The sequence below is a fragment of the Thamnophis elegans genome, chromosome 7 (assembly GCF_009769535.1).
Source record: "Thamnophis elegans isolate rThaEle1 chromosome 7, rThaEle1.pri, whole genome shotgun sequence".
Lineage (NCBI taxonomy): Eukaryota > Metazoa > Chordata > Lepidosauria > Squamata > Colubridae > Thamnophis > Thamnophis elegans.
In genome coordinates this window covers 77432173-77446852 of record NC_045547.1, presented here as the reverse complement: position 1 = coordinate 77446852, position 14680 = coordinate 77432173, and the positions used below count along the sequence as shown (strand labels likewise).

Sequence of the window (14680 nt, the reverse complement as noted above, 5' to 3'; positions counted from 1 at the left end):
AGGAGAACTGGACTTCTGGCCGGTAAAAGGAAGCTATGCTAGGAGGATACTCTATAGTGGGGGAACTGAACATCCAGTCAGTAAAAGGAAGCTATGCTAGGAGGAACTCTATAGTGGGGGAACTGAACATCCGGTCGGTAAAAGGAAGCTGTGCTAGGAGGAGACTCTATGGTGGAGGAACTGAACTTCCGGTTGGTAAAAGGAAGCTGTGCTAGGAGGAGACTCTATGGTGGGGGAACTGGCTTCCGTCGGCTCCAGAATTAAACGGCGGATTTCCGGTTAGGACCTTTGTGGCTCTTTGAGTGTTTAGGGTTGCTGACCAGAGGTGGGTTCCTACCGGTTCGGCCGAGTAGGTAGTAACTCGGCTGGCCCACACCCCTGAACTGATTTCTATTGCTGGCGTCATATTTTCTAAGGTCTTTAGAGTTACTTCCTCCCCCTCCAGATCTTTGTATTATCCCCGTGCTCTACTCGAGGGGAGACCTGGTGTTGGAGCTACTCAGCTTCTGAGCTCCTTCAGTTGGTAACGTAACCTCCTCCCTAGGCCCTATTTTGTTTGGCCAAGAACTCCTCCCCCCCTGGCACATATTAAATAACCACCATACATGAAAGTAACAAGTGTGATGGCCTCTCGTGATCACGAAACAAAGAGGATAGGAAAACAACCTGGATGTGGTTATCTAAGAGTTTAACCTGCTTTGTACAGAATTCTTCAAGCCGAGGAAGCCAAGGTCATTTCAGCCCGGAAGTCTTAAAGAGATCCCTGTGTTACATGTGAGTGACTGGAGTGGCCGGTTTTGCATTTTCAAGTTCTGTATCCACCCAGAAGGATTGGCGATGGCGTCGTAGAACTTCGATGGCCTTCATTTCTAGCGGAGTTGGGTTGATACCCAAGTCCTCCAAGCCAGGGAGATCAGGAAAACCTCTTGTCGGAGATGTGAAGCTTTGAAAAGATAAGAAAAGACATTGATCTTCCAACTACAGTTAGGCATTTTCACTCTGCAATCAATCAATCTGCCTACCTACCTACTTATCATCCACTCATCCATTGTCTGTCTGTCTGTCTGTCTGTCTGTCTGTCTGTCTGTCTGTCTGTCTGTCTGTCTATCTATCTATCTATCTATCTATCTATCTATCTATCTATCTATCTATCTATCTATGTATCATCTACCTACCTACCTACCTACCTACCTACCTACCTACCTACCTACCACCCATCCATTATCTATCTATTTATCTATCTACCTGTGACCCGACAAATGCGCGCACGACAATAGCACGCCGACAAAACCGCGGTGAGAAAACCGCGATGTCATAAACGCGCCCACAACAATGCGCTGACAAAAGCGCGCCCACAAAAGCGCGATTTAAGTTAAGGTAAGGGTTAGGGTTATGTTTATTACGTTATTTTTGTTGTTTTTTGATGGCGTGCTTTCATCGGCGCGCATTCGTCGGCGCAATTTCGACCTCGCGGTTTTCTTGCCGTGGTTTTGTTGGTGCTCATGTCGGTGAACCCTATCTACCTACCTACCTATCTTCCATCCATTATCTATCTATCTATCTATCTATCTATCTATCTATCTATCTATCTATCTATCTATCTATCTATCTATCTATCTATCTATCTATCTATCTATCTATCTATCTATCTATCTATCTATCTATCTATCTATCTATCTATCTATCTATCATCCATCTATCCATCCATCCATCCATCCATCTATCACCCATCTAGCTATCTTCCATCCATTATCCATCAATCCATCTATCATCCATACCTACCTACCTACCTACCTACCTACCTACCTACCTACCTACGAAAACCACTCACAGCGGATCACAAAATCTCCAGAAACGTAAAGCCCACAAACTTGAAATGTGGCACATATGTACCTCTTCGCTTCCAGATGCTCGCTTAGATAGGATTTTTCGAAATGATCATCAGAGCATTAGTATTCGTTATATTATTATTAACATACTCTGATGCTAAGGAATTCTACTCCCCCTCCCCATCTAAAAAGATTTCTGTTCAAACTGCCACTTTTGGGCGTGGCTAGCGTGTGACTCATCTGGCCTGCTGGCTGGGAGCTTGGAGAGGAGCCTGAGGTAGAGAAGGAGTTAAGATAGGAGAGGTCTCTCTGGGGCAAACTACGGCCCGCGGGCCAGATATGGCCCGCCATTGCAAAGTATCCAGCCTGTGGAGTGGTGTGATTCAGCCCCGCCCCCTCGCCTCCCCCTCCCCCTCATCGTCGGCCTTATCATCCAGTGAGCATCCACTCCAGCTGCACTTCTGGTTAGTTATTTCACTGGTTGAGCTGCACTTCTGATCACACCGTTGCTGCCAAAGGTAAGGCCGAAAGGTGCTGGGGAGGACCAGCTAACTGAGGAGTGATCTCGCCAGTGCCGGTGTGTGAGTAGCGGAGGGGCTACTGATCCAGGGCCGGTGTGTGAGTAGGGGAGGGGGCTGCTGCTGGATCGAAAAGTAGTGCTTAAAAAGTCTTTAAAAACAGCCTTCCAGGATGTTTTTCACAGCCATATATGACCCAGGGCCGGTGGGGTGAGTAGGGAGGGGCAAGTAGAGCAAGGACAAAGGCAAAATGGGCTGCTAAATTGGCCACACCCACCCAGTCACATGACCGCCTAGCCACGAGTACCCAGCCGGTCCGGCTCCCCCCAACAGTCTGAGGACCACGAATCGGCCCCGTTTAAAAAGTTGAGGAGCCCTGCTCTAAGTACGTGGTTTTATACCACCTTCCTCTTTCAAGTTTGATCTTGGGTAGTAGCCTTATGGGCTTTTGTGTGCTTCGCTTTTGTGCACCTGATTGTATTTCTTATCTAATGGTTTAATGCGTCAATCTTTCTTTCATTCCTGCCTCCTGAGGATAATCTCTACACGGAAGAGGAAAGTGAATGCTAATATGCTTTAGTGAGTCAATATGTGTTTAAGTAATGATTTATAATTAAGTCTTAGGAATTTGCCTTTAGCTAATCAATCTGTGTGTTGACTTTTGTAACTGCCCGGAATTTCCTGAATTCTTGTAACTGTTCTCAATGGGCTTTTCATATCCTTATAGCTATTCTAATGGTTTTCTTTTACTAATGGCCTGGGGCTAAAGATGCGCTGCCCCTATCTCGAATGGTAGGATTGTTGCGCTTTTTAACTATGTATTGTTCTGTGTTGTTGTTAAATTGTCTGTATCCCCCCCTTCCCTTTTTGAGTTGTGAGCCGCCCTGAGTCCCCTTAGGGAAAAGGGCGGCATACAAATGAAATAAAACTCTAAAACTCTAACTCTAATGTGCCCAGAGTTTCAATTTCTCCAGCTTGGGATATTTGTAGGGTAAATTTGTATTGTAGTTTATATTATTCCAGAGCCGTGAGGGCGAACCGATGGCATGCGTGGCAGAGCCATTCTGAGGGCACGCAAGGTTGCCTTGCCAGGTGATTTTGGGCCGTTTTCTCGCCCCTCCGGAAGCTTCCCTGAACGGACTTCCGGTTTGAGCGTTGGGCTGTTTTTTTCGCCCTCCAGAGGCTTCAGGAAAGGCTTCTGAAGCCTCCAGAGGGAGAAAACCGGACTCAACGGACAAACCGGAAGTCCGTTCCCGAACTTCCGGTTTGCGTATTGGGCCGTTTTTCAGCCTCCCCAGGCTCCTAGAAAGCCTCTGGAGCCTGGGGAGGGTGAAAAACAGACCTAGCGGGATCACCGGAAGTCGGAAAACAGGCCATTTTGTGCCTCCGGAAGGCCCCCTGGAGGGGGGTGGGGAAAGCCGTTTTCGCCCTCCCCAGGATCCAAGAAAGCCATGGGTGCGTGCACAGGGGCAGCAGGGTATGTATGTCACGCACGCATGCGCAGGGGGCAAGGCGCGGGGGGAGCATTAAATTATGCGAGTGCAAAGTACACACATGCGTGCTTTTGACACTTAAGGTGAAAAAGGTTCGCCATCACTGTTCTAGAAGTTTCTGGTCTGGCTCTTGTGGCAACACTGTTTCAGTGTAGTTAAGAGATTTCTGACCTGGCTTTTTGCAAAGCTGTCTCTGTTTTCCCTCCCCCACATCCAGCAAAGAGGGCTGGGAGAGAACGGCGGGGGAGGATCTAGCAGGGTGGGGGCCATCCCCCAAGCCTGGCCTTCCTCCTCCCTTGTTGGCGGGGCAAGAGAAGAAGGGGGACGGTGTGAGGGAACGCGCTCTCGTACCCAGCTGAGCGCCGAGCACAACAGCCCAATGGGAGGGGGCGATGGCCCAGCAGAAGCGCCCCCATTGGCGAGGTGGATGGCGGAGAGGCGTGGCCTGGTCTCGCAGCAGGCTGTTTCAGCCCCTCCAGACGCGAGCTGCTGCCTTTTAAAATGCGCCGCTTTCTGTTTCCTGTGCCTTCCCATCTCAGGGCTGGGCTGCTCCCCCCCCCTTCAGCTAGCTGGACCTCGAGGAATGTGGAGAGTTTCAGGCAAGCGCCGGAGGATCAGAAGATACACTCCAACGTTGCCCCAACACGCGTTCCTTTGTCCCAAAGTAGGATTGAAGGAGCGGGGGGAAGGGTTAGGAGAAGCCCGGAGGCTTTCCTTTGCCTGGGGCTGGGGGAAAGCGTGGCACGACAAAACCGCGCTCGTCAAAATTGCGGTGATAAAATCGCGGCGCTAAAGCCGCGACGTCATCACCGCCGCGACAACAGCGCGGCAACAGAAGGGCGCTTTAAAACGGCGCTGTGGCAGAAAGCCGATTTCAATTAAGGTAAGTGTTAGGATTAGGTTTAGGGGTTTGTTTTAGGGTTTGTTTTAGGGTTTGTTTTAGGGTTAGGTTTAGGGTTAGGTTTAGGGTTAGGTTTAGGGTACTGAGTGCTTGGGAATGCGCGGATTTGCCCTCTGCGATTATGTCATCGCGGTAGGGTCGCGTTTTTCCTTAGCGCTTAGAACGGCGCGAATTAGTCTTCGCGCTTATGTCTCCACGGATAAGGGCTTCGCGGATTTGTGGTGGAACCGGGGGAAAGACCCAATGCCCGCTTCATGGCCTGCCCGCTGCTCTCGCAGTGCCTCGTACAGCACAGCGAAAGTGTGCTTCACAACGGGGGGAGACTGGATCCCCTCCTCCTCCTGGAGCACATTTAACTGATGCACAAAGCGCTGTGCGCAGCAGTTAGATTTAGCACGCTCTTCCCAATGGGGGAGATGGTGTCCCCTCCTCCTCCTGGAGCCCATTGCAACACGGAACATCAGCCGCAGCTGGGCCAGAGTCTCGGGACGGAGAGCAAGTCACACATCCACTTGTGCGACTGAGGCGCGGGTAAGACTTAAGAAGCGCCAGAAGAAGCCTCCGCGAGATGAGAGGAAAAGTACAGGGGCGTTTGGAGAGAGTCTCCATTCCCGCCATCACCCTTGCCTCCTAGCTTCATTATCCAGGAACCTGAAATGACTCTTAATTTTAAATCATATTTTAAAATATGATAAAAAGCACCCAAAGAAGAAGAAAGAACATCTGGGAAAAAAAAACCCAACCCTGGCCCGTTTTTGGAAATGGTTCAAGAGGGAGCACACAACACACGAGGAGGGTGGGAGAGAGAAGGAGGGGAAAAAACTGGGGGAAGAAAGAGAGAGACCGCTGTTCCTATAGTATTTCAAAATGACGGTGATTTATTGCAAACCTAGGGAAGTGCCACATCCTGATGTGGGACATACCATAATAACCTTGTGTAAATGTTGCTAGAAAATAAACATTTCTTTTCTGGCCCTTAAAATAAACAAATCCGCCCAATTATCCTATTCTGTATTTTGATAAATCTTTTGCTGTATCATTATTGTGATATCTGTCTGTGCTAAGGGGAAAACGCCCTATGAAGAAAATGAAACTGGAAAAGTAGAAATGATTGTAGGTGCTGCACTCACCCGATCAACTTTGTCTCTTGTTATCGACGGCTCAAACGGATTCATCTCAAAAATCTCGCAATAAAGCTGCAATTAAGAGGAAGAACAACATCAAAATAAATTCAAGTTGTTTATTTGGATGCCTGGACTATTTAAATAAAAAAAATCTTTGGTTCTAACCACTGCGCCCCATGGGTTTATAACAATAGCAATAGGACTAAGACTTATATACCGCCTCACAGTGCTTTACAGTCCTCTCTAAGTGGTTTACAGAGTCATCCTATTGCCTTCAACAATCTGGGTCCTCATTTTATCCACCTCGGAAGGATGGAAAGCCGACTTTGAGCCGGTCAGGAACGGGGCAGAGTCTGCCTGCAATGCTGCGTTGTATAACCACTGAGCATCGGGGCTTCTAGACTCTTCTCTCTGTTTACTCGTCCAAGCCATCCCCACTGCAGCCACACCAGTCCACTCAAAAACATACGCCGCGTATCTTCCTTTTTGGAAAGTGGGGAAATCTGCCCTTCTCTACTCCGCTAGAAAGACTCTTTGGATCTACTGCGATCTTGCTCTCTTAGCCAAGCTGATTTCACAACAGAGGTCCAGATCAATGGGGGCACCAGGGACCGGTTCCGTGGACAGACATTTTCCATAGACCGCAAGGGGCATGGTTTCACGTGCTGCCTGTATCCCACAGATGGGGCTTTGCTTGTTGGCGTGGCCCTGTTTCTGGCATGCTGCGGTGTGGTGGTGTCCACAGACTGTGGGTTGGGGACCCCTAGTCTAGATATGTCTTGCATATTACTGTATTCCAACCTTAAATCTGTAGGTAAAATAATAATGCCACTATAAAGCCATCTAAGTTTGAGGTGTCAAACTCAAGGCTCATGGGCGGATTCGGCCTGCAGGGTGCTTAGATCTGACCCGGGGGGGGGGACGACGGCGGTCTGAAACAGTGAAGGACTGGTACACGGTGCCTCTGCCAGAGAAAACGGAGCTTGGGGGGGGTCAAGTGTGGCCTCCTGAGCTTCGGTTTCACTGGTAGAGGGTTGCAGGAGGCAGTCGCAGCCGAAAACGGAGCTTGAGAGCCCGTTTTCAGTGGCAGAGCGCTCGGGCCACCACAGGTGTCCCTGATTCGAGTGACATCGAGTTGGCCACGCCCACCCTGGCCACACAGCCCAAGGTCAAACAGAACCCTGATTTGGCCCTCAATGAATCGAGTTTGACACTCCTGATCGCAGTGATAAACTGCCGTCAAATATAATCGGAGAAGAAATGAGGGTTAAAGTATGCAACTGAAACTAGGGTTGGGAATAAGGAGGGGAATTAAAAATGATTGCCACAACGAAGACCAGCTATTGAAGCAATGATATAAAAACCGTGCTTGGTTTATTAGAGGAAACACCTATGCAATACACAGTCATATAAAACACACCCTCTTTGATGGCTTTATGTATCAGGACACAGTAAAAATCATCCAATCCTTTGAACGGGACCTCAGAGGAACAATAGCAGCAGATGAAATATAACTTCGTGTGTGATAAATATGACGCCTGTAATCTACGCACACACACACAGGCAACTCACAAAGGTTTTGAGACCTGGCAACTCACTCGTTCTTCCAATGTCAAGGGGGCACTGTACATGACATCTTGAGAGGAGCTAACTGTCAAGGTTCCAAGTGATACCCATAACACACAGAACTCTGAGGTAGGGAGATCCCTCGAAGAACAGTTTTATTGGACGTATCATATTGGCACAGACGGGTGAAAACCGACTCTGAGGGTTCCCACAGTTTTCACCTAATTAAATGTCAAAGAAAATTCCCCCCTTTCCCAAACAATCCATAGCATGGTCCAATCGAGATGCTGTCCAGTTGCTTGGAAACTTCACTCCTCCTCTCTTCCGTCACCCGTGGGAAGGCCCTTGGTTCCCAGGGAAAACTATTTAGCTTGGCTACAAAACTCCAACTATCTCTATTCCCCCCTCCCTTACCTAGCACCGTTGTGGCGACACTGAAGTCTCCAAGAGGCCTCAGTCCAGCCAGTTTCAGGGTGGAAGGAAGGAAGGAAGGAAGGAAGGAAGGAAGGAAGGAAGGAAGGAAGGAAGGAAGGTTGGTTCCCGTAGTTTTCTAATTAAACGTAAAAGCTTTCTCCCCCTCTACCGAAACAGTCGCATGGTCCCATCAGAGTGACTGTCCAGGTTGCTGTGTAACATCATTTCCGCTCTCCTCTTTCAGCAACATGTCTGCTTTGCTTTCTTTCGCTTCCTTTCTTTTTCTTTCTTCTTTCATCTCTTTCTTTTTCTTTCTTCCTTCCTCCTTCCTTCTTTCTTTCTTTCTTTCTTTTTTCTTCCTTCCTTCTTTATTCCCCCCCCATTTCTCACTCTCTCTCGCATACACACGAGTGATTCAACCAAGGTGGCGCAGTGGTTAAATGCAGCACTGCAGGCTACTGCTAGATCAGCAGGTCAGCGGTTCAAATCTCACCGGCTCAGGGTTGACTCAGCCTTCCATCCTTCCGAGGTGGGTAAAATGAGGACCCAGATTGTTGGGGGCAATATGCTGACTCTCTGTAAACCGCTTAGAGAGGCCTGAAAGGCCTATGAAGCGGTATATAAGTCTACTGCTATTGCTATTGCTCCTTAAGGTTCAGCCTATGATGGAACCCACCACCAACCAAGAAACCATCGGACTTACTGGTAGATGGGGCTAGGCAGAGGGTACAACAAGAAAGGCCTGTGCATGACCGAGTACAGGTACTTGACCATATCATACAGGATGTATCTGTGAGGGCTGCAAAAGAGAGAAAAAAAAAGAATTTATAATAGACATGAGAATCTTGCAATATTAACAATGGCTTCCGATCTTTTGAACAGGACAAGTAGTCCTCGAGTTACAAACGGTTTCGTTTAGTGACCCTTCAAAGTTGCAACGGCACTGAAAAAGTGACCGAGGACCGTTTTTCATTTGACAGCTGTTCCAGCTATCAAGGTCAGATGATCAAAATTCGGACGTTAGCAGCTGACTTATATTTACGACGGCTGCCACGCCACGGGATCACCGTTGGCGACTTTCTGCACGCAAAGTCAAGGGGGAAGCCAGATTCACTTAAGACCGTGTGCCTAACTTAACAGCTGCGGGGATTCACTCAGCAACGGTGGCACGGAAGGTCATAACACGGAGCAAAGGTCACTTACAGCGGTTTTCACTGAGCGACGTGATTTGGGGGCTCAATTGTGGTCATAAGTCGAGGGCCGCCTGTGTTTTGCATCTAAACTGGGATGTATGATTAGTGCATACAAAGCCAGCTACTTTGTCTCCCAGCTACAAAGTACCATCTTATGTCTGTGGAGGTTCTCACCCTCATCTAGGTGAGAACCCTAACCCTAACAGATGAAGCTCTTGGATGAGAACTTCTCACTCCCTCCTCCTCTTCCTCCTCATTTCTCCTTCTTCTCTTCCTCCTCTCCTCTTCCTCCTCCCCCTCCTCTTCTTCTTCTCACCCAAGGTCCTTATTGAGACCTCATTGTCCCCAAGGACCGTGCCCTCGTCAAGGCATCAACCAGCGCTATTGATTTGTAACGTTGTAAGTGCCATAGATGGAATAAATTTCCCTTCAACCAGGATGTCCTGACAACGCGGAAGCTGGAAATAATAGTAATAATAATAAAAAAAAGGAGGAGAAACCAGGTGGCTGTTATCTCCTATCCGTCAGCCGTACGGCAACTATTGCAAACCAATGTCTTATCAGTTGAACATCTTCTGCGATATGTCCAAGTCAGACCTGCGGAGGACCTATTAAGTCAATCAAGTCATCTCCCAACTAGGGAGGAGATCAGTTCCAGATAACCGAGCAGATCTTAGATTAATGTTCCGGTGATAGGTGCGTAGTGGGGGGGGGAGGGAGTCCTTACAGATCCTATCAATGAACTACACCCCCCACCATATTGGTTTGGGGATCCAGCAGGATATTTGTTTCATGTCGATCTTCTTAGATCCACTTCAGGGTCCTTGTTTTCTCTGGTGTCTGTTTTTGTCAAACCGGCAGACCGCTCCTAGATTGTTTGAGAAGCAAAGGCAATACGACCTCTCGTACTTTCCCACATTCAAATGTCTGCGGGAGGAGGAAGGAATCCCGGGGGAAAGAAAGAGGAATTGACATTTGTCAGGCTGGGATTTATTTTTATTTTTTTTGTAAAAAGTACAGTGGAAATCTTATGTCTGTGAGTTCTCACCTCATCTAGTGAGAACCCTAACCCCACGATGAAGCTTCTTGGATGAGACGATCTTCTTCTTCTTTTTTCTTCTTCTTCCTTCTTCTTCTTCCTCTCCTCCTCTTTTCTTCTTCTTCTGTTGGATAAACCAATTTGTCTTGAACGATCCTATCCTATCCGGCCTCCTCTTCCTTCTTCCTCCTCCTCTTCCTCGTTTCTCCACCTCCAGAAACTCTCCAAGCTGGACTTTTCAAAAACCACCTTTGAGACTACCAAACTTGTGCTATCTTATGATTTTTTCACTATTAACCTGTGAGAAATTCTACAAATCCTTCACAGCTGTTTGACCGGACATTGATACATCAATGTGCTAATGATGAGATGGAATGTTTATAACAAACAAATACTGATGGCCTGGCCACTGCTGCTGATCCAACCCTTAGCACAACCACCTACATGTCTGTGTGGTGTGTGTATGTGTGTGTGTGTGTGTGGTATATATATATATTTGTTATATAGATTTGGTGTATATATATATACACACAAATATAATATATTTGTGTGTATATAATATACACACAAATATATATAAATATATATAAATATATAATATATATATATATATATATATATATACCCACACACACACACACACACACACACACACACACACACACACAGGGCTTGCTATCGCCTGCTTCCTAGGGCTGAGGGAGAGGGGTTGGCACGAAGACACCCAGCAGGCTGTTTGCTCAAGGTGAGGGGTTGAATTCTCTTGTCTCCCAGCCTGGTACCTTATATTTGGCTGGCAATAAAGCCTTTCAGTTATGGATAAGGGAAGGTGATTTTTAATGGGAGTTGTGAGCCATCCCAGAATGATAGGGTATGAAAGTCCCACGTTTATGGAAAGGGAAAGCAAAATGGAGTGTTGAAATTTAACCTTTATTATGTTCTTTCCTGCGCCCGACTCGTAAAACTCAAACTGCCCCAAGGAGCTGCTGATTCTGTTCTACAGAGGAATCATTGAGTCCGTACATCTGCCCTCCATAACTGTCTGGTTTGGCTCTGCAACCCCAAAAGACAGACACGGACTTCGGAGGATAATCAGACTGCTGAAAAACAGTGGCTACCAATCTGCCTTCCATCGGGTACCTGTACACTGCATGAGTCAAAAAGAGGGCTGTGAAAATATCTACAGACCCTTTGAATCCTGGACATCAGTTGTTTCACTCCTACCCTCAATTGAGGCTGTAGGGCTGTGATGGCAAACTTATGGCACGCGTGCCACAGATGGCACACAGAGCTCTCTCTGTGGGCATGCAAACTGTTTCGCCCCAGCTCAGTTACACCGTGTATGTGTGCATGCCTCCTACCAGTCAGGGTTCCAACACAAACCGCGCTCTCGACTAACCGCGTCCGACTAAACCCGCGTCGCTGACGTCATCAACAATGGCGACATCGCGGAGACAGAAGCACCTGTAAACGCTAAAACACTAAAATTAACCCCTAAACCTAAACCTAACCCCCCCTAAACTAATCCTAAACCTAACCCTAAATCTAACCCTAATCCTAACCCTTAACCTAACCCTAAACCTAATCCTAACCCTTAAATCTAACCCTAAACCTAACCCTAACCCTTAACCTAACCCTAAGCTAACCCTAAAGCTAACCCTTACCGTTAAGTTGAATCGGCTTGCTTTCAAGCGCTATTTAAAGCTACCTTCTTTTCTCCGCCGCTGGCTGTTGTCACACCTGTTGATGACGTCAGCGACGCGGTTTTAATTGGGCGCGGTTTAGTCGAGCGCGGTTTTGACGGGTCACGATCAGTCAGATGCTTTTTTGGTATGCACGGGCATGCATAGGGGGAAGGGGAGGGGGATGTGTGTGCATGTGGGACGGGGAGTCACGTGGGCATGTGCAAGGGACAGCAGTGGAGGGGGGTGTACCCCCCCCCCAAAGGCCTTTGTTTTGTGTCCAGGAGGCTGCAGGGAGGCCCTGCTGGGCCCAAAATGGGGCGCAGGGGGTGGTTGCCGCGCGCAGTGCACAGGGGTCAAGCGTGCATTCCTGGGGGCAGGGAGCATTGGGGGGGGGAGTCAAGCGTGCATATGCAGGGGGGCAGGCGATGGGGGTGTTGCATGCGCATTGCATTGTGCACACAACAATAAAAGGTTAGCCATCACGGCTATAGGGCACACTGCACACCAGGACAACTAGAGACAAGGACAGTTTTCCCCCTAATGCCATCTCTCGGACTCATTCCCACAACACTGTCAATAATTTACCAAGATTGCATTACTATTCTTCTTCTTCTTCTCCTTCCTAGTACCGCTCTCTCCCCGTTTATGACTATATAACCAGGTTGCTTGTACCTTTATAATTTATAATGTTTTTATAGTTTCCTGGCACGATTTGACAAGCTTATTAGTAACCTTGGCAGATGCGCCGAAGACAAATTCCTTGCGTTGGCCAATAAAGGATTCTAATCTATTCTATGCACGACCACAAAGGACCTTTGATTTAGGATGAGGAAGCACGTGAAATAGTGAGTTCACAGAAAATTGTGACATGAGATTTCTGGGCCAGGGGAAAAACCGGGACTCTTTTAGTTCAAACCAAGCCAGGTTGAGGTTTCTGCTGAAGATGGAAGAGGTAAAAACCAGAAAACACAACTGTACATTTTTAGCAGCAAACTGCAGGGAAGTGGTTTGCCATTTATCTGTGTCTGGAGGCCTCTTTGTGTGTGTGTGTGTGTGTGTGTGTGTGTGTTGTGTGTGTGTTGTGGTCGCAGCTCCTTCTTCCTCGTGGGTTTCTACTACAAGGACTCATCTCCGCCTCCTGCCTTTTTATCCCCAGAGCTAGGCTGGGGCTTCTTTAGTCAAGCTCCCAAGGACCGGCCCGTAGATTTCCACTGCTCTCCTCTCCTCTGCACATCCATGTGTCAGGCGCTGTTCCCTTCTCTTCCTCATCAGCCATCTCCACACCTGGGGCTGTTGACTCTCCATCTGAGGCTGACGGACGGCCCAGGGTCCACCTCTGCCCCCCCCCCCTCTCTCTCTCTGACAGCTCCATTCTCTCTTTCCCCCTCGGAGCTCCCAGGTTGCCTTGATGCTGACCCTGACATCCTATGGCCTCCTCTTCCTCATTCAATTGCTGGAGGGGCCAGTGACCGACAGGCCACAACAGGGATCTTCAGCTCTCCTCCCCACCTGCTCTGTTGCTTGATGGTTGTCATGGGCTACTTCTACCCTCCCATCTTGATGGACAGGTAAGAAGGCCAGGTCGGTCTCTGGATGGGAGGACCAGGGGAGAGTCAGAGCAGGCGGTATATGACCGAAATGCACATGAGGGCTCCAATTTATTCTTTTATAATTTATTTTACACTTTTTTTTTCGTTTCCTTTATTTCATTTGCTGTACTAATTACTAAACCGAATACAGGCAGTCCTCCGCTTACGAGCACAATTAAGCCCAAAGGTTCTGATGCTAAGGGAGACAGTTAAGTGAGTTTGCCCCATTTTACAACTTGCCTTGCCACAGTTGCTAAGTGATCGGGATTTTGCAGTAACTTTCCCCTGGATTTGGGGGGGGGGGGGGGGTGGGAAATTGAGATTTACAGTACCCTCCCCTGCCACCAAGCACGCCCATCAAGCCATGCCACACCCACAGAACTGGTAGTAAAAAAAATTGAACCTCACCACTGACACATACGTACATAGATATATAAACAAAAGAAATAACACCTGCTATCCCAAAGATGTTTTTTTCAAACGGCAACTGGATTTTTTTCTTTTCTTTTTTTCTTTGAAAACATTTTCAAAGCTTCTTTGGTTCATGAAAAAGCAAACCAGCTTTTTGGAGGGCTCGGGATGCCTTCAGTCAAGATAAAGAAAACGGGAGAGCCAAGGCAATAGCCGAAGCTGACCTTTTAAGACTTGAATCCAACAAGTCAAAATTACCATATTTTTCAGAGTATAAGATGCAATTTCCTCCCCGAAAAAGTGGGTAGAAATGTCTGTGCGTCTTATACTCCGAATATTGCGGTGGGAGAGGGGATTGCTGTGGCACTGATCAACTGTTGTAGAATGGGCTGCGCAGTGGGGAAGGGGCCACCGTGGCGACAAACAGGCGGTGGCGAACAGGCGGTGGTGAAGGCAAGTGGACTATGGTGAACGGGCTGCACCAAACGGGTGGCGGCAAATGGCCATGCCGAATGAGCGAATGGGCCGCGGCAAATAAGCCAGATGAATACCGGATGGATGCTGGGAGGCAGAGGCAGATTTCCACCCATCCCATTGTTTCCACCCAAAAGCTAGGTGCGTCTTATAGTCTGGAGTGTATTATAATCTGAAAAATACGGTAACCCTTTATTTTATTTAAAATAACTTTTAAGGTCACAGGGATGATTAAGTGCAAGAGAGTTACCATTTTTCGGAGTATAAGACACACCTTTTTCCCTGAAAAAAGAGGCTGAAAGTCTGGGTACGTCATATACACTGAATACAGCATTTTTTGCCTCCTGAAACCCCCTATCACCAAAATGGCTGCATTGCCTTTAGGAGGCTTTCAGAGAGCTCCTGGGGGCTGGGGAGGGCAGAAATGAGCAAAAATGGGCCATT

At 47.9% G+C, this 14680-nt stretch overlaps 1 protein-coding gene across 1 annotated transcript in view; it reads right to left on the bottom strand.

Annotated features, from left to right (window-relative positions):
• Positions 1-394: 394 nt before the first annotated feature.
• The window catches only part of LOC116511712 (NADH dehydrogenase [ubiquinone] 1 alpha subcomplex subunit 9, mitochondrial-like), a 29948-nt gene continuing 15662 nt past the window's right edge, over positions 395-14680 (bottom strand). Inside the window, 3 exon segments of the mRNA XM_032221881.1 lie at positions 395-943; positions 5926-5937; positions 8549-8644. Of these exon segments, the coding sequence (XP_032077772.1) occupies positions 769-943; positions 5926-5937; positions 8549-8644 (283 nt within the window). The 3' untranslated portion in view covers positions 395-768.